This window comes from Erpetoichthys calabaricus, chromosome 6 (assembly GCF_900747795.2).
Source record: "Erpetoichthys calabaricus chromosome 6, fErpCal1.3, whole genome shotgun sequence".
Taxonomy (NCBI): Eukaryota; Metazoa; Chordata; class Cladistia; order Polypteriformes; family Polypteridae; genus Erpetoichthys; species Erpetoichthys calabaricus.
Window position 1 is genome coordinate 62215602 of NC_041399.2, and position 18317 is coordinate 62233918.

General features: G+C 39.3%; 1 protein-coding gene across 1 annotated transcript in view; it reads left to right on the top strand.

Annotated features, from left to right (window-relative positions):
• cdh2 (cadherin 2, type 1, N-cadherin (neuronal)) overlaps window positions 1-18317 on the top strand; it is a 125088-nt gene that overhangs the window by 82634 nt on the left and 24137 nt on the right. Inside the window, exons 3-6 of the mRNA XM_028803632.2 lie at window positions 1818-2038; window positions 16686-16853; window positions 17397-17552; window positions 18018-18162. Of these exons, the coding sequence (XP_028659465.1) occupies window positions 1818-2038; window positions 16686-16853; window positions 17397-17552; window positions 18018-18162 (690 nt within the window). The remainder of the gene's footprint in view (window positions 1-1817; window positions 2039-16685; window positions 16854-17396; window positions 17553-18017; window positions 18163-18317) is intronic.

Consider the following 18317-nt stretch of genomic DNA (forward strand, 5'->3'; position numbering starts at 1 on the left):
GAACATCCATTGCTTATCTTAAGTAACTATAGAAACAGGTCGATGAATTTCCACCAAAAACTAACATACTGTGTCACATTTTTTCTGTTCTTGTTTTATCTTTTACAAGACATCTAGCAATGATGTGTGTGCAGCTTGTGGTGCCTTGTATGAGGAACTGATTCCTTCTTTGTGTATTGTGCTCCTGGGAATTCCTGTGGCTCTGTGATTGTAAATTTCATCTAGTGGATTAAAGAATGAATGGATGGGTGAATATTTTAGACCAAGTGTGCTTAAAATGTCCAGTGGCTTAAAGGATGCCTCTGATATTACTGTTTTAGTGGAAGCATTCCAGTTGAAAGTTTTTGTTTTGTTTTTTTTTTTAATGTGGAGTTCACAAGAACTGTTCCTTTTTTCTTAAAGGATAAGTTGAAATATTTTAAGTCAAACAGTACTATAGATATGCATTTGCCAGGTGAAATTATGTTCCAAAGTCCACAGATTTTCTATAAGTTTTAAAATCTGTCTTGCCTGCACTACCATTTTACATTGGTGTCAATGGAACTTATATATAGTCTTAAAAGCATTAAAATTTACTGAATTTGTCCTTTTCTCAAGCCAAGACAGAGTATTAATCTGAATCATGTGGTTACACATGTATTGTAAAATAGCTTATACGTGTCATTTTTGGAAAAAAAAATTAATAGAAAAGGCTGGACTTTGGAATACAGTTTTGTGTGGTAAATGCATGTATACCATGTTTGCAAAGAATTAACTTTGACTTGAAAAATACCAAACCTATCTATCCTTTACCAAAAACATAATATAATTGATTTTTGTTGATTTCTGCCACCTTGCTATGCTATTCTTAATATTTGTAATGGAATGATATATGTAGGGCAGCACGGTGGTGCAGTGGGTAGCGCTGCTGCCTCGCAGTTGGGAGATCCCCTGCGTGGAGTTTGCATGTTCTCCCCGTGTCTGCGTGGGTTTCCTCCGGGCGCTCCGGTTTCCTCCCACAGTCCAAAGACATGCAGGTTAGGTGGATTGGCGATTCTAAATTGGCCCTAGTGTGTGCTTGGTGTGTGGGTGTGTTTGTGTGTGTCCTGCGGTGGGTTGGCACCCTGCCCAGGATTGTTTCCTGCCTTGTGCCCTGTGTTGGCTGGGATTGGCTCCAGCAGACCCCCGTGACCCTGTGTTCGGATTCAGCGGGTTGGAAAATGGATGGATGGATGGATGATGTATGTAGTTGAGGAAATACTACTGTAATCCCTGATCTTAATCTTTATTTCTTTTAACTTTCATTTGTATTTATTTTTCAGAATACATTTATAACAACAGCCATAAGTGAATAATAATGGTGCATGATAGTTTGTTCTGTAGCAGTTCTATAAGCCCAACCTTGTCCACTAGGCATAATCCTACGAAATATGCTGAAGTAGATTAGATTGGCTTGCACTATGAAACAGAAATGTATGCTGCCTTACACAAACAGAATACCAGCTATTTGCTTAGTATTAGAAGCTGTAAAGTGTTTTTGCATAGCAGGATATATTTGATAGTTGGATAAACTGATGGCTGTTTATAAGATTGTTTTAGTTTTTTTCTGAGAAACCTTTGCAGCACATGAACCATTAGCTAACCAAACAAGCACGATAAAGTGAATGTTGTTCTTATTTATAAATGTTTTAGATTTTTCTGTAAATTACAGTGAGATGCATTTCTGTTCCTGTAATTGCAATGATGAATTATAAAAAGTTGCCTAAATGTGATGACATTCATATTGTACAATTATTCTGTGGAAGCACTGAACTAATACATCATTTTTCTTCATTTAGTAAGATTTGAAGATTGTGGAAGAAAAGAAAAAATACAGCTTGAAACCAGTAAACCAGCGGACTTCAGGATAGGGGATGATGAAGTGGTGTATGCTGTCCACTATTTTCTTATTCCTTCTAACGAGATCCAGTTTGGAGTAAATGCATATGATAAAGAAACCCATGAGCAATGGCACACTATAGTGAAATTGACTACCATCATATCACTACAGAGATACCAGGTAAGATGGTCTAGTTCCTAGACAATTCATGTGTAGAAATAGCTTTCTCCTTACTTAATGAAAGGTTGGTACAAAACACATGTAAAGATTAAGCATTTTTTCATGGCAGTTTCTTTCATTTGCAGATTTTTGTTCTTGTTTTCCCCACTGTATTTCTGCTTCATTTATAAGTTCCTAAATTTTTACCCACCCTTAGCATTTTCAGACACACTATGTATTACTAGTGAAGAGATTTCTGGTTTGTATTTTTGTAAATCTACAAAAACATATCTTGTTTCCAGTGTAAAAATTTGTTTCCTAAGATAGTGCATTTACAATATTTACTGTTTACACCAAAACTAGGCAGTACTCTTAAATTTGTATAGGATAAATCCTTTGATCAACTTACATTCCTCTTCAGGGCAAGATGATGTTGACATGTCATGCATTCCAGCATAGCAAGAAAACTTCTCTTAAAATGGTGGAAGTGTGTACTTTTTATCTTCTGGCCTGTGTTTCGAAGTACTTTGTTCAGGGCAGAATTGAAGTGACCAATGAAGTACTGTTTAAATATAGATAGATAGATACTTTATTAATCCCAATGGGAAATTCACATTCTTCAGCAGCAGTCTGTCGCTGAAGCTGCTCTTCTGTCTGGAGATGATACTATTAAGTGGATGCAGTGGATTCTCCATAATTGATAGAAGCCTGCTGAGCACCCTTCGATCTGCCACAGATGTTAAACTGTCCAGCTCCATGCCAACAATAGAGCTTGCCTTCCTCACCAGTTTGTCCAGGCTTGAGGCGTCTTTCCTCTTAATGCTGCCTCCCCAGCACACCACTGCGTAGAAGAGGGCGCTCGCCACAACTGTCTGATAGAACATCTGCAGCATCTTATTGTTATATTATATATCTTATTGTTATACTGTATATTGTTATATAGTTAGGAAGTGTAAGGTTTATTAAAGTAGAAGTGGAATTTATCAAATTTGTTTTATTGTAAGTTTAAAACTACAGGTTGAGTATTCTTGATCCAAAATGACAAAATCCTAAAACTTTTTCAGTGCAAAATCTGAATAATTTTGAGGGCTGACAACACGGCACAATTGGCAAATTCCACATCAGGGTTCTCTTTTATAAACCTTTGCTTGGATTCAAGCAAGAAAATACTGATTTGCTAAAAACACAATATGGATAACCTGTATGCAGATTCAAAAAATTATTTTAAGAGCTAGACGGGGATGGGATGGGTAGGGGGGACTCCCATGAGGATTAGAGCATCATGAAGCAACAACACCAATTGATGACCCATTGGGGTCCCACAAACCATTGAGCACCGTGGTGAAAGGACTCAGGATTTATAATTGGGTAGGTGTATCCTGTAAAACATTGAGCACCGCTAAGCAGTAAAAACATAGTTGACTAGCTTTGTCCCCCGTGAAGAAATACAACACTTGCAGCATAGCAGTTCAAAAGTGCTGAAGAGCACTTTTAAAATTGTAGATAACTTGTGTGTTAATGGAATATCACTGCTTATGGTTAACAAAAACAGCTACATTTTTGCTAGGTGCCCTTATTGCAAAATGAGTTCAGTAAATTGCTCCAATTATGTTTCTCCACTCTTAATTTTTTTTTCTTTTAGTAGTCTGAACCAATGATATAAATTTTGCAGTGGAGTAATATAATAATTTAAACTGTAAAATGCTTGCCACAGTGTGTATGAAAATACTTTCTAATTTTTATTTTCTTTATGTCATAATACCTTCAAATGATTTAAAATTCACAGGTTATGTAATGCTCAAAGATTTACAGGGATTGAATCCTGGATATATTTGGGTGTCAGCATCTTACCTATACATCTGTATTATGTCTGAACAATAGGCATATTTTGATGTAGTTATGTGAATCTCAACAGCATACTTGATATTTCTCTTGTCACTCATGTTATTTAGCAGGTAAGCATATTATTTAGTAATAATGAATAATTGAGTTATATTGTTAAAAGAGTGAACGTGGAATGGTTGAATCAATCTTTAAATTAGCTTGTTGTGAAGGGACTTTGAGAGAAGCACATTCACCTTGCTGTTTTAGCACTTAAGATAGTTTATGAAAAACTGAAATCAGTGTGAAATATTCTATATAAATAAAATCAGTATTGTGAAATGTATCATTTTTGGTGAGCGACTTTGCTCCCAATCTGTTTTTTTAATTTTTTTTTATTAAAGATTAATTAACAGCAAATAAGGCCAAAATGCTAACTAGAGTAAAAAAGAGGTGCCTATAAAGGCAATCCACAACAAACAAGTCCAAAATGTCTGGAAAATTTGAATCCATAAAGAAGAGCAAGGAACATAAGCACGTTTATAGGGACAGAGCTGAATTATACACATCACAAAGAATAACTTGAAAATATGAAATAATACTATTAAAAATAACAGTATAACATATTAAACACTTTCAAACATAACAATGAAATTCTATTCTTACCCTTGTCCTCGGTGAGCACTCTGTGATTGCTGCAACAATCCTTACAAACAGAAGTTTTCAAGAATTTTTATGAGTTTTCAGTTGATAAAGGTAGGATGCCAGGGTTTCCCACAATATAGAACACTAGGGAAGAAAATAACCCTTATAGATGGTTAGCTTGGTTTCCTTCTTAAAAATCCAAAAGCATTGTTTCATTATAATAGGGTCTGGAATCTTGTTGTTTTTCTTTTGTAATGATGGTAAGGATGCAAGTCACTATGCTGTGGTAAAGCCTTTAATTTTTCATGTTTGTGTCTCAGCCGCAGCTGACCAGTCCTATAATGACAAAACGCAAATGTCTGGGAGGTGGGTAAATAAAAGGTCGCCTGGGCAGCCAAGCTGATCCCACTGCAGGATTCATACTATAGTGTGTTAAAATGATACTTAAAATACAGGTTAGGTCAGGTTGGGGAGCATGCACTGATACAGCATGTTGCCATAGCCACCACACGATAACACACCTTGGTATGCTTTTTGGAAACCGCCCAGGCAGACACACGGTCTAGTCTCACCCTCTGGAAATGACCATCTGTCTGTTACAACCAGGTGTTGCTTGGACATCCCCTTGGACTGGTCCAGCTGCTCGAGTCCTCAACAATGAGGACCCTGTGAACCGGATGACCCTGGAAATCGTGTGATGGTGCTGTAACTGACACTCCCTCACAGGTAATGTACCTCATTCAGGACTCGTTCAACACAAAGCCAAACCAGTTGGTACCCAAGGATTCTCCAAAGAGAGACAGTATCAAAGGAGTCTCGTCTTTGCCTCATATTACTGGATAAGCATCCATGTTTCACAACCATATAGCAACACAGGAAGCACCAGGACTGTAAGACTCGAACCTTCATCCTTTTGCAAAAGGATGATCAGGAGTGCCAAATGCCCCTTTCCAACGACCTCGTGACCCTCCATGCTGTCTTAGTCCACCTGCTGATTTCATGGGAAGAGTCACCAGAGATATGAATGTCTCTGCGGAGTTGAATAAAACTCTCAACGAAGTCAACATTCTTTTCACAGACGGACACACTGCTGATGGCTGTACCCAAGAGGTCATTAAAGGCCTGGATCTTGGTTTTTATCCAGGACACTCATAAGCCCAGACATTCAGACTCCTCGCGGAGTCTCTCGGGAGCCCCAATCAGATCCTCTGTTGACTCTGTGAAGATCACTGCATCATTGGCAAAATCAAGATCAGTGAATCTCTCTTCACCAATAGATGCCCCACAGCCGCTGGACTCCGTGACCCTGCCCAACACCCAGTCCATGCAAGTACTGATCAGAGTAGGAACAAGAACTCATCCCTGATAAACCCCAGAATCAACTGGAAAAAACGCAAAAGTCCTGCCTCCACTCTGCACAGCACTTGCAGTGCCAGTGTATAGGACAGCAATAATATCCGGTAACTGGAGGAAATTCCGTGAAGTCGCAGGATTTCCTCAAGGGCAGCTTGATCAACTGAGTCAAACAAATTTATGAAAATCGACAAATGCTGCAAAGAAGCTCTGCCAATATTCATATTTGTGCTCGATGAGAACCCTCAGTGCCAGGATGTGGTTGATGGTAGACTTCTTAGGCATAAAACCAGACTGTTCCGGTCGCTGATAGGTGAGTAAGTGATCACAGATCCTATTGAGGATGACCCTAGCAAGGACCTTACCTGGCACTGAGAGAAATGTTATCCCCCTGTAGTTGCCACAATCTAGGTGTTCACCTATCCCTGTCCAAATAGGGATGACCAGTCCCATTTTCCAGTCAGTTGGGATGATGCCCATCTCCCAAATGGAAGCAAAGATTACTTGCAATGCCAGGAAGACAGCCTTACCATCAGCCTGGAAAAGTTCACTTTGGATACCAAATATCCCTGCAGGTTTCCCTACCCTCTGCTGGTTCACCACCTGTGGAATCTCATTGAGATTGAGTGAATCATGAGTGATTCACAGCTAATTGGAGGATCAGTCTTGAGAACCATGGACCCAGAGACATCCAACGATCTAGCGGGAGCTTTAAACAGTTGCTCAAAGTAGCCAGGCCAGCAGCAGGTGCTGTTTCAGGACTGTTTAAAAAAAACACACACATACTATTCATACTATTCACTATTCATGTCCTAATAACAGTCAATGGGTAACTGAGATCGTCATTGCTCATGATGCCCAGGTACCTAGAATGAGGGAGCAGTCCCACAGTCAGCAAATGAAGCAGAGGATCTAAAATCTAGAAGCAGATGCACCATTGTCATGAGAATTTGTCCTTTTTTTTTTTTTTTCTTTTTTTTTTTAAATACTACATTGTGTGAACAAATGTCTTGATGGCAGTTTTGAAAATGCATTGTGAGCAGAGGGTTTAATAGCTTAATATATTTGAAGTTACATGGTTTATTGGAAAGTATTGAAGTGAATTTGCAAAGAATGAAGTGTGTGACAGATAGGGGTGCTATCGCTCCCTTGAACCCTCGGACAATACGTCAGACACCAGATAAAAGTCCAAAATGTTATTTATTATAATAATAAATGTGCACAAAGCACCACCACTCCACAAATCTCCAATAAACAATACACAATCAATAATCCTCCACTCCCAGACGCTTAGCCACCCTGCCTCCCAACTCAGATCAATGTCTGGGATCTCCCACAGTCCTTTTATAGTCCTTGACCTGGAAGTGTTTCACACTCTGTCCATGTGACTAGGAACACTTCCGGGTCAGATAAAAACTCCTTTTCTTCAACCCGGAAGCACGTCATTTCCTCTGTCCACATGCTTAGGACGCACTTCCGGGTTGTAGGGAAAATACTCCTTGTTCCTCCCTGCAGCGTCCTCTAGCGGCCCCCATGGTATCCAGCAGGGCTGTGGATAAAATCTCCATTGTCCAGGATTCCCTGCTGGTCTTCGGGGCACCTCCATGTTGCAGGGAGGTCTCAATCAGGCGGCCTGGGGGTATTGGCCGGGATGAATGGCCGGCCATATATCACAAGTGGTAAGTGGTGAAATTCCTTTTAAGGTTTTGTTTTTCTTGGAGTGACATTGCCTTCATTATCTTGACAGTGACACAGCTTAATACATTTAAATACATGGTTTATTACAACCTGAATATGTTCTGTCAAGCACATATATACAGTATGTGCAGGCTTATGCTGACAAGTGGCCCCCATCTTAATGAAGAATACCATAGACTGCATAATTATTTTTACAGGCTTATTTATTTGTTAAGAAGAATTGAAATTATATTCAACTATCTGTGGTTATTTGGGACATTTGCTTATAAATTACAAAATTTCATTATATCACATATTTTAGAAACCAAAGGAAAACTAAGGTAAAAAAACAATATGCAAACTATTTTACAACGACAGTAGCTGGGCCTAAATTAATTAGACTTCAGCATGCTGAAGCTGAAAGGCAGTAGTGCCACCTTGCTGTCCAAATTTTGATTATGAAACCTCATTTCCTTTTTTTATGATCAAGTATTATATTCATTTTTAAATTCTGACTAAATACATTGTTAACCTTGTTGCAATGCAGCTCATAAAAAGGCCCAGAGCATCTGCAGCAGTTACAATTTTGTTCTGCAGTGGCAATGCCCATATTTTGGCTTACTCATTGTAACATGTCCTTCTGACAGTAGATGGTGTGAGGCAGCACTGAATCGTCTATATTCGGTCTTCAGCTTTTTTGTGTGATTTGGGAAAATGGAAGCTTGATATTTATTTGCTGACCAGTCTAACACAAAAAATAATTAAAAATTGGCGTGTATAGCTCATTCTTATTATTTGTAGAATTTTGTTTTTGGTGAAAATAAACTAACCAAATGAATTAAGCATATACTGCTTTATATCTACTACAAAGCAGTCAGAAATGAAGCACAGACTTCAGCTAACATGTTACATGAGTAACACAGAGAAGCATATTGTTCCTCTTAATTTAATATCTCTTTTGATTAGCGAACAAGCTTTATCTATTTCAGAGGTACTATTTAAATAAAAAGAAACTAAAATAAAAACAACAGGATAAAACAATACAGTAATCCCTCCTCCATCGTGGGGGTTGCGTTCCAGACCCCCCCGCGAAAGGTGAAAATCTGCAAAGTAGAAACCATATGTTTATATGGTTATTTTTATATTGTCATGCTTGGGTCAGAGAAAAACAAACAATCAAAAATCAATACGTGCCCTTCGAGCTTTTAAGTATGCGAAGCACCGTGCAGCATGTCGCTTCACGAAGCAGCTGCACAGAAGGTAGCAACGTGAAGATAATCTTTCAGCATTTTTAGACGAGCGTCCGTATCGTCTAGGTATGCGAACAGCCCCCCTGCTCAATCTCCCTACGTCAGGATCAGAGAAAGTCAGCGCAAGAGAGAAAAGTAAGTTGGGTAGCTTCTCAGCCATCTGCCAGTAGCGTCCCTTGTATGAAATCAACTGGGCAAACCAACTGAGGAAGCATGTACCAGAAATTAAAAGTCCCATTGTCCGCAGAAATCCGCGAACCAGCAAAAAATCCGCAATATATATTTAAATATGCTTACATATAAAATCCGCGATAGAGTGAAGCCGCGAAAGGGGAAGCACGATATAGCGAGGGATTACTGTAGTTCTTAATAGTTTGAAGGCAGCATTTAAACAAACTGATCACTAAATTTCTTTTTTATACTCCTGTGGTTAGTTTCTATTAAAATTCTGCTCACTATATGGTGGTCAAAAATCATATTAAGCAGTTTTTCTGGTTGATTTTAATCAACAGAGGCTTGGTGTAAGACTAGATATCCTTAAATTGCAGTTAAAGTGGTTGGTTGAGTGGGGGAGGGGGTTGTAACGGCTGATGCTTTTAGGAGCCAATGTGTTTTTTCACACAATATTTAATATTTTTGAATATGGCAAGTAGTACAATTATGAATAAACAGTGGCATCTAAACTTTAAAACCTTCTGTGAGCACAGTGCATAGCTATATATGCTGAACTGATCCACTAAGGACTGATTGATTACATGGTGCGGCTCTTATTTGGAGTTCATATTCAGCTGTTTCCTTGTGATGGACTAGTTCTCTGTCCAGGACAGGCTCTGGCCTTGTAGCTGAAACTGTCAAGTTAGACTCAACCCTAACCCTTCTGTCTTTCTCAGGATGTTCTTTATACCAGCCTCTTCTTGCAGTTCCCCACCATTGATTGATTTGTACATGAGCTTGGCTAGTATTAAATTAAGAGTAATAGTTCTTTAAAAACATTACTAGAGTGATGATGTCCAGAATATTCCTGTACAGTATTCATAATAAAATGTTTAAATCAAAGATACAGATATTTTTTGTGTTAAAAAGAGGATCCTGCTAGGAGTTAATTTCTTCTTGTTTGAATGACATTATTAAAGATTAGTAATAAGGGGACTTGAAGTGTGAGGGAGAGCAGAGCACTATCCTTTTAATGCAACAGCAGTTATTATACAATTTGCACATGCTGTGGCAATGAAATGAAATGGTTGAGCTGCTTGGCACACTGTCTCTCACTCTCACTCACACACATGCGCACACACACACACACACACACAAACAGTTTATCATCTTCAGTTAACCTTCTTGGTGTTAACCCCGAGTGTGACTTGGGCTCAGAATACTATGCAATTATGGTTAACCACAAGTCAGACTCGATGTGATATGTAGTGATCCATTTCACATTTTTAAGCCTGGATAACGCTCTGGACAGTATTCTGCAGCCATCTAGTGGATAAAATACCATGCTGCAAAAAATCATGAATATTTCTATGTGTTTTGCCACATTACAGTAACTCATCAATAATTCAAAACACATGACAAATGAAAAACCATAATGGTAGATTTAAAATGAACTGAAATTGAACTATTGCCTGAATTGAGGAATAGTGATGATGTTATGAGTTGGTCAGCAGACATTGATGCAGAATGTGAAACTATTGTATGATATGGCACTGTACAACCAAACTTAAATGATATGCCCAGTTAATGTGGTCACATGAAACTTCAGCATGGTCCAACAGTAGCTGCATGACAGAAAAGCGAATTAATTGCTGTCAAGTGCCAGGACAAACAAGATGTTAGTCCCCTAAGCACTGTTCAGTGTAGCAACAGTCCGTGTTCATTTCAGGGACTTGCACTGTAGTAGCCTGCAATAACACAAGAAGCTTGTTGCTGATGTGGATCAGGCACTGACATTCTAATCTCTCGTGTTCAAGCAACAGAAATAAATATAAGAAAACTGTGCAAAGAAACGCACTTCTTCTGTCATTATTGCAACATTGGGCTGTGCGTTGATGACATTCTCAAAATACAAGATACAAAGAATGTGTACTTAATCTGCATCAGTATAACAGTGAATGGTAGACATACAGTACACCTTTTCTGCTGTATAGTTAAAACTTGATTATCTGTCAGGGCTCAAGACCGAGGCCATGACAGATAAAAGACGGATAACAGAATAGCTACACTAAAAATAATGTGCAATAGATTAGTTTAGTAAATAGTCATGTTTATTTACATAAAGTATATTAACCAAATTAGTTAATTTATATAATATTGTAATGACCAGTGTAATAAGCAAATACAACTTGGAGGTACTGCAGTTTTCTGCGTTTTACTTGGAGTTTTCGTTCCATAACAAACGGTACCCTTGCAATAATTATCTCTGGCCACTCACGTTCTATCTTTTTCTATACCATAAACACTCCTGGTTATTGGCTCCTGATCCCCTACTCAAAACTTCCTACCGTGGCACCGTCCTTTTTCTCCTAACTTCTCCTAAGAGGTGTGTCCACCCGTCACAGAACAGAAGCCCTTCACCCAGTCCTATCACTTACACAACATTATGCCCTTTCTGCTCCTGCACAGTACATTATAACCTGCCTGCACATCACAATGTATTAACAAAATATAATATTACAAAATTTAAAGAAAATTATAATGCAGAAGAATATTAACATTAATACAGAATAATATCAGTCAGTGGTTTCCATTTTCGACACGTTTCAGTTTTGTCGGCATTATACTTTATATGTTCAGTTGTTTTTTCCGCTCTGTAAATTGAAGCAATACTTGAAGCACTTATGCATTTGTAGACGTTTAATGATTTCAGTTTTTTGTGACAATTTCAAGACCACACCTCTGTGTTTGACCGTAACAATGTATAGTAGTTTAATTATAATATAACAAAGAGAAAAGCTATGAAATGCTATTAAAGCTGAAGGTATGTAGCTGACTTTATGATTTCAAAATGCGTGGGGCTGGGGAAAAACTGTGCTAGCAAAAAGGAGAGTTGCTCCAATTTGCATAGGTCACAGTGTATCTATCATGTGACAGTAGTAATAGGTAGACGCTGGCGTGCGCAAGGGTTTTTTTTTTTATTCCCCCTGACGTTTAATCAAGTGATGGATAATTGAGGTTTTACTGTATTTGTTTACGTTTTGGCATTTGCACGTTTCTGTTACACATCATAACATTTTGCATTGCAGAAAAAAAATTTTCATTTTTGGAGTTAGGCTCTGTTATTGTAACCTCCTTTTCTGTAAGTGTTGCATATGGCTTTTCGTGCCATTTAGAAAGTCTAGTATGTACTTGAAATAATGCAGTCCGCGGCAGAGTGAGTCCTGAGAATTGCAGTATTCTCTATAGCTTCTCGTTTATTCTGTCACAGGGTCACAGGGTCGTAAAGGGCATAGGTATTTTTTATGCACAATCTGGTGGTAAGCATGAACCAATCCAGGATGCAGGCTGCATGCACTTGTATGCATTCATCAATTAAAATGTACATAGACATCAGGGCAGTGCATAATAAGAACAGAACTTCACAAAGTAAAATCATATTATATGTAAATTTATTTTTCTCTTTCACATTTCACACACAGCACAAGGTTACAGATTTTCTAGGTTTCCGCATGTTCACTGATTTAATATTCTATTTACCTGTACACGAGGCAGTCTGCCTCCTGTCTTCTCAACATGATTAACTATATGCAGCTTTAGGTTCCAGAGCAGTGCTCTCTTTCTACCTCTTGAACCGTTTAAAAATGTATTTTGTTAAACCAGTCATTCTAAGTCTGGATTACCAAAGACCTCGAAGCCACATACAGTATGTGTAAGATTTACCAGGAGTTTCAGTTTAGAAGTCTGTATTACAAGCTGTCGGACTTTACTTTTTTTTCATATGATAGGGAGAGGGTGGTCCCTGCATTGATGAGCTTTTGAAAATATTGCTTCATGAAAACTACATAAACTGTCACCAATATTTTTATTTGTTTCATTTTAAATACAGCTACAGTTGTCAAAGAAGAAAAAGATTTTTCAAATGAGTTACTACAGGCATTATGGTGCATAGCAGCTTATAAATGCAGATGAGTGAAAGTGATTACTGCTGGAGTCTTCTTCAAACTCCATTTGTAGATTGCACTGTTTTAGATAGATAGATAGATACTTTATTAATCCCTAGGGGAAATTCACATACTCCGGTAGCAGTTTTATGAATCCATTTGGGTTATCTGTCTAACTCATGCACCTTTTTAGAGGGGAAAATGTGAATGTGATTAGAGCATTAGGAAAACCGAGCATTAGAAACATTTTCTCTCCAACTGGTATCTTAAGAAGTGAATTCTTGCTGTTAATGAAACAGATTATTTAATTCTATTGCTTGCTAGTGCTGTCATTCTGTAACACCAGCCATTTCAAAAACAGTTCTTTTTATGAGAGCACTGTCATGTTTTTGTGGACCAAAGCAAATTAATATTGATTAGATCTTCATTTTATTACAAGTAAATTAGGTTTTGCTTTTAAACTAACAACCTTATTGTTTACTAAGCACCATCTTCAAATATTTCTTGATATTTTCTTTTTCTAAGTGAACATGTGAGCTTCTGTACTAAACACAAGCTCACTCATAGTCCAAACTCGGACAAAAAGTGTCCATTTTAATTCATCCATCCATCCATCCATCCATCCATCCTCTTCCTCTTATCCGAGGTCGGGTTGCGGGGGCAGCAGCTTGAGCAGAGATGCCCAGACTTCCCTCTCCCCGGCCAGTACTTCTAGCTCTTCTATATATACTTCTCCTCGAACCGCCACCTTATCGTGGTGGATGGGTTTGCGTGTCCCAATGATCCTAGGAGCTCTGTTGTCCGGGGCTTTATGCCCCTGGTAGGGCCACCCAAGGCAAACTGGTCCATTTTAATTGAAAGGCAAAATAAAAAAGGTTTGAATTCTTTAAAGTAGCTCATCTTGCCTTTTTTCTAATTGCACAAGATGACCCCACAGATTCCTTTTCCTGAGTAATGTAAAGGCTAATATTTCAGTGTTCCCTTCCTCTGGTAAAATCTGCTTTGCTGCTCTGTCTTTACAGGAAGTTGCAGCAAAAAAAACCCACTTGTCCACTAGTTCAACTACCGTAATTCCTTCGAGCACTGCAACTTACTTACCGTAATGCTTAGAAAAGCAGATTGTTGGGGGAGTTTTTTGTGATTGGCCAATTTACCGATCACCAGCCAAGTCTTTTGACTTGAAGTCTTTTGATTAGAAAATCACTAGTATATTTGTATGTACAATATATGTATGTGTATTGTTTTATTACAGCAGTGAAGCAGATGTCCTAAGGAACATTAACCCATATTTTAATTTTAAAGTGTTTGAGTGTTGGGAAAGTATAATTTGTAGTAAAAAAAAAAAAAAAAAAGTGAAAAATAAGATAAATTAACATCTGTATAAAATGTTACATATATATCCATCCATCCATCCATTCTCTTCCGCTTATCTGGGGTCGGGTCGCGGGGGCAGCAGCTTGAGCAGAGATGCCCAGACTTCCCTCTCCCCGCCCACTACTTCTAGCTCTTCCAGGGGAATCCCGAGAACGCCAGCCAAGAGACATAGTCCCTCCAGCGTGTCCTGGGTCTTCCCCTGGGCCTCCTCCCGGTTAGACATGCCCGGAACACCTCACCAGGGAGGCATCCAGGAGGCATCCTAATCAGATGCCCGAGCCACCTCATCTGACTCCTCTCAATGCGGAGGAGCAGCGGCTCTACTCTGAGCCCCTTCCCGGTTGACTGAGCTTCTCACCCTATCTTTAAGGGAAAGCCCAGACACCCTACGGAGGAAACTCATTTCAGCCGCTTGTATTCGCGATCTCGTTCTTTTGGTCACTACCCATAGCTCATGACCATAGGTGAGGGTAGGAACATAGATCGACTGGTAAATTGAGAGCTTCGCCTTGCGGCTCAGCTCCTTTTCCACCATGACAGACCGATGCAGAGCCCACATTACTGCGGATGCCGCACCGATCTGCCTGTCAATCTCATGCTCCATTCTTCCCTCACTTGTGAACAAGATCCCGAGATACTTGAACTCCTCCACTTGGGGCAGGATCTCGCTACCAACCCTGAGAGGGCACTCCACCCTTTTCCGGCTGAGGACCATGGTCTCGGGTTTGGAGGTGCTGATTCCCATCCCAGCCGCTTCACACTCAGCTGCGAACTGATCCAGAGAGAGCTGAAGATCACGGCCTGATGAAGCAAACGGGACAACATCATCTGCAAAAAGGAGTGACCCAATCCTGAGTCCACCAAACCGGACCCCCTCAACGCCCTTGCTGTGCCTAGAAATTCTGTCCATAAAAGTTATGAACAGAATCGGTGACAAAGGGCAGCCCTGGCGGAGTCCAACTCTCACTGGAAGCGGGTTCGACTTACTGCCAGCAATGCGGACCAAGCTCTGGCACCGATCGTACAGGGACCGAACAGCCCGTATCAGGGGGTCCGGTACCCCATACTCTCAGAGTACCCCCCACAGGATTCCCCGAGGGACACGGTCGAATGCCTTTTCCAAGTTCACAAAACACATATAGACTGGTTGGGCAAACTCCCATGCACCTCCAGGACCCTGCTAAGGGTGTAGAGCTGATCCACTGTTCTGCGACCAGGACGAAAACCACACTGTTCCTCCTGAATCCGAGGCTCGACTATCCAACGGACCCTCCTCTCCAGAACCCCTAATACACTTTTCCAGAGAGGCTGAGGAGTGTGAACCCTCTGTAGTTGGAACACACCCTCCGGTCCCCCTTCTTAGAGGGGGACCACCACCCCGGTCTGCCAATCCAGAGGCACTGTCCCTGATGTCCATGCGATTTTGCAGAGATGTGTCAACCAAGACAGCCCTACAACATCCAGAGCCTTGAGGAACTCCGGGCATATCTCATCCACCCCCGGGGCCCTGCCACCAAGGAGTTTTTTGACCACCTCGGTGACCTCAGTCCCAGAGATGGAGGAGCCCACCTCAGAGTTCCCAGGCTCTGCTTCATCATTGGAAGGCATGTTAGTGGGATTGAGGAGGTCTTCGAAATACACCCCCACCGACCCACAACGTCCCGAGTCGAGGTCAGCAGTGCACCATCTCCACCATATACAGTGTTGACACTGCACTGCTTCCCCCTCCTGAGACGGTGGACCAGAGTCTCCTCGTAGCCGTCCAAAAGTCGTTCTCCATGGCCTCCCCAAACTCCTCCCACGCCCGAGTTTTTGCCTCGGCAACCACCAAAGCCGCATTCCGCTTGGCCTGCCGGTACCTATCAGCTGCCTCCAGAGTCCCACAGGACAAAAGGGTCCTGTAGGACTCCTTCTTCAGATTGACGGCATCCCTCACCGCCGGTGTCCACCAACGGGTTCGGGGATTGCCGCCACGACAGATAGATAGATATATAGATATGATATCCATCATTTTTGATTTTGATCTATATAGATATGATATCCATCATTTTTGATTTTGATCCTAAATAATTAGATGTAGTTAAATTGATTTAATTCCTTTCTAATTTAATAAGGTCTTTAACGTTTGAGTAATTCTGGAGGCTATGAGACCATATAATTTAAAAATACATTGTCAGGATTTTTTTTTCCAATTTTAGAATGAGAAATGTTTTAAATAATATTTGCAGATAACTTACATAATAATGCTTTTTAACATGTTTTCTTTTTCTTTGAAACAAGTGTTGAAACTTAATGCATTCATACAGTGCAACAGATATTAAGTGTTATGTGAAGGACATCCATTTAACTGAATTGTATTTGTCTTCATAATAATAGATCTTAACTGTTCAATTTGGGTGCACTGAAATTCTTTATAACTCGGACTAACTTAAAACGTGATTTTAATTTCAGAATGGGGATAAATACATACAGTCTTCCCAAGGAGTTCAAGAAATAATGTTCCCCAGACAGCAACCTGATAATTCTGGACTTTTGAAGCGTATGAAGAGAGACTGGGTCATCCCCCCAATCAATGTTCCTGAAAATTCTAGAGGTCCCTTTCCACAGGAACTTGTCAGGGTAACGGAACATTTTCATTATTAGTTTGTGCTGCTCTTCTAAATTGTGTTATTAAAATATTAAATCTCAAAAGATATGATCTCTAATCTTATTTACTTTGGAAGTTTGTCAGTGTGTATAAATTGGTCATTGCAGTGTAGTCACCCAAGTTTTGACACATCCAGAAATTTATAATTAGGAGAAGTGACACCTTTGTGAATTACATTTTTAGTACCTTCAGGTTCAGTTATTTCTATAATGTGCAAATATAGTTTTCATTAATTGTGCATATCTTATATACAGTATTTAAAGATATGCCATTTGTAGAATTGTTAATGGGTGTTTATAATGAAAATATCTTTTAACCAATAGCTAACTTAAAGAGAATGTCCATTATTTTTACAAAATACAATTCAGAGTAGGTAGTACTGCCAGCTAAATCGCTTTTTCCAGGACTGGGATAATTAAGGAATTTTTTTTATGTGTTTCTTCTATAAAAAAATCATTTTCATGAAAATAGTATTTTTATAGTATGTTCCATTTCTTTCTACTCTGTTTTAACAGATTCGGTCAGATCGTGATAAAATGCGCTCCCTACGTTACAGTGTAACAGGGCCTGGAGCTGACCAGCCTCCTACTGGGATATTTATAATCAATCCAATTTCAGGACAGCTGTCTGTGACAAAACCTTTGAATAGAGAAGAGATAGCCAATTTTCATGTAAGTATATGAAGTAAACGTAATTTTTTTTGGCTTCTTGGTTGTGCACAAAAATACTTAGCTCTTTTATAAATACTACCAGTGTGAAGTTGAAATCACAAAAATGGCATTTTTTTCCATTTATTTTCAGAAATAACACTATAAACTTGCTATATTGATTCATGCCAATGTAAATGTTTGACTTTCTACCTTTTAGAATTTACATTTAGATTCTTTTATTCTGTATTGACAAAAATGGTGACGCTCCCTCCATAAAGCAATAGCATGTATAGTTAAGTACACGTGTATACCACAGAACTGAGAAGTTTCTACCTCTTCAAATAAAGTGATAGTTACAAGGACACATAAAATAAGAAAAAATACATTTTTTAGTGTGTGTTATAAATTTGCACATAGTTTTATTCTATATCGTTTAAGTGAGGAATTGTCCGTATTAATGTTGCAAATTTATTTTCTTCTTGTTAGCTGAGAGCGCATGCAGTGGATTTAAATGGAAACCAGGTGGAAAATCCAATTGATATAGTTATCAATGTAATTGACATGAATGATAATAGACCTGAATTTTTGCATCAGATCTGGAATGGGACAGTTCCAGAAGGATCAAAGCCAGGTAAAAGTAATGGATAAATTGATTGTTATTTTAACATTCATGTATGATAAATATGGTTAGGGGGTTACCCTGTATAGTGTGCCTTTCTACGCTTTCTCTTTCTCATGGAGCAGATGTCTTTTTCTATACAGTTCCAAGATAAATAATCATTGTAC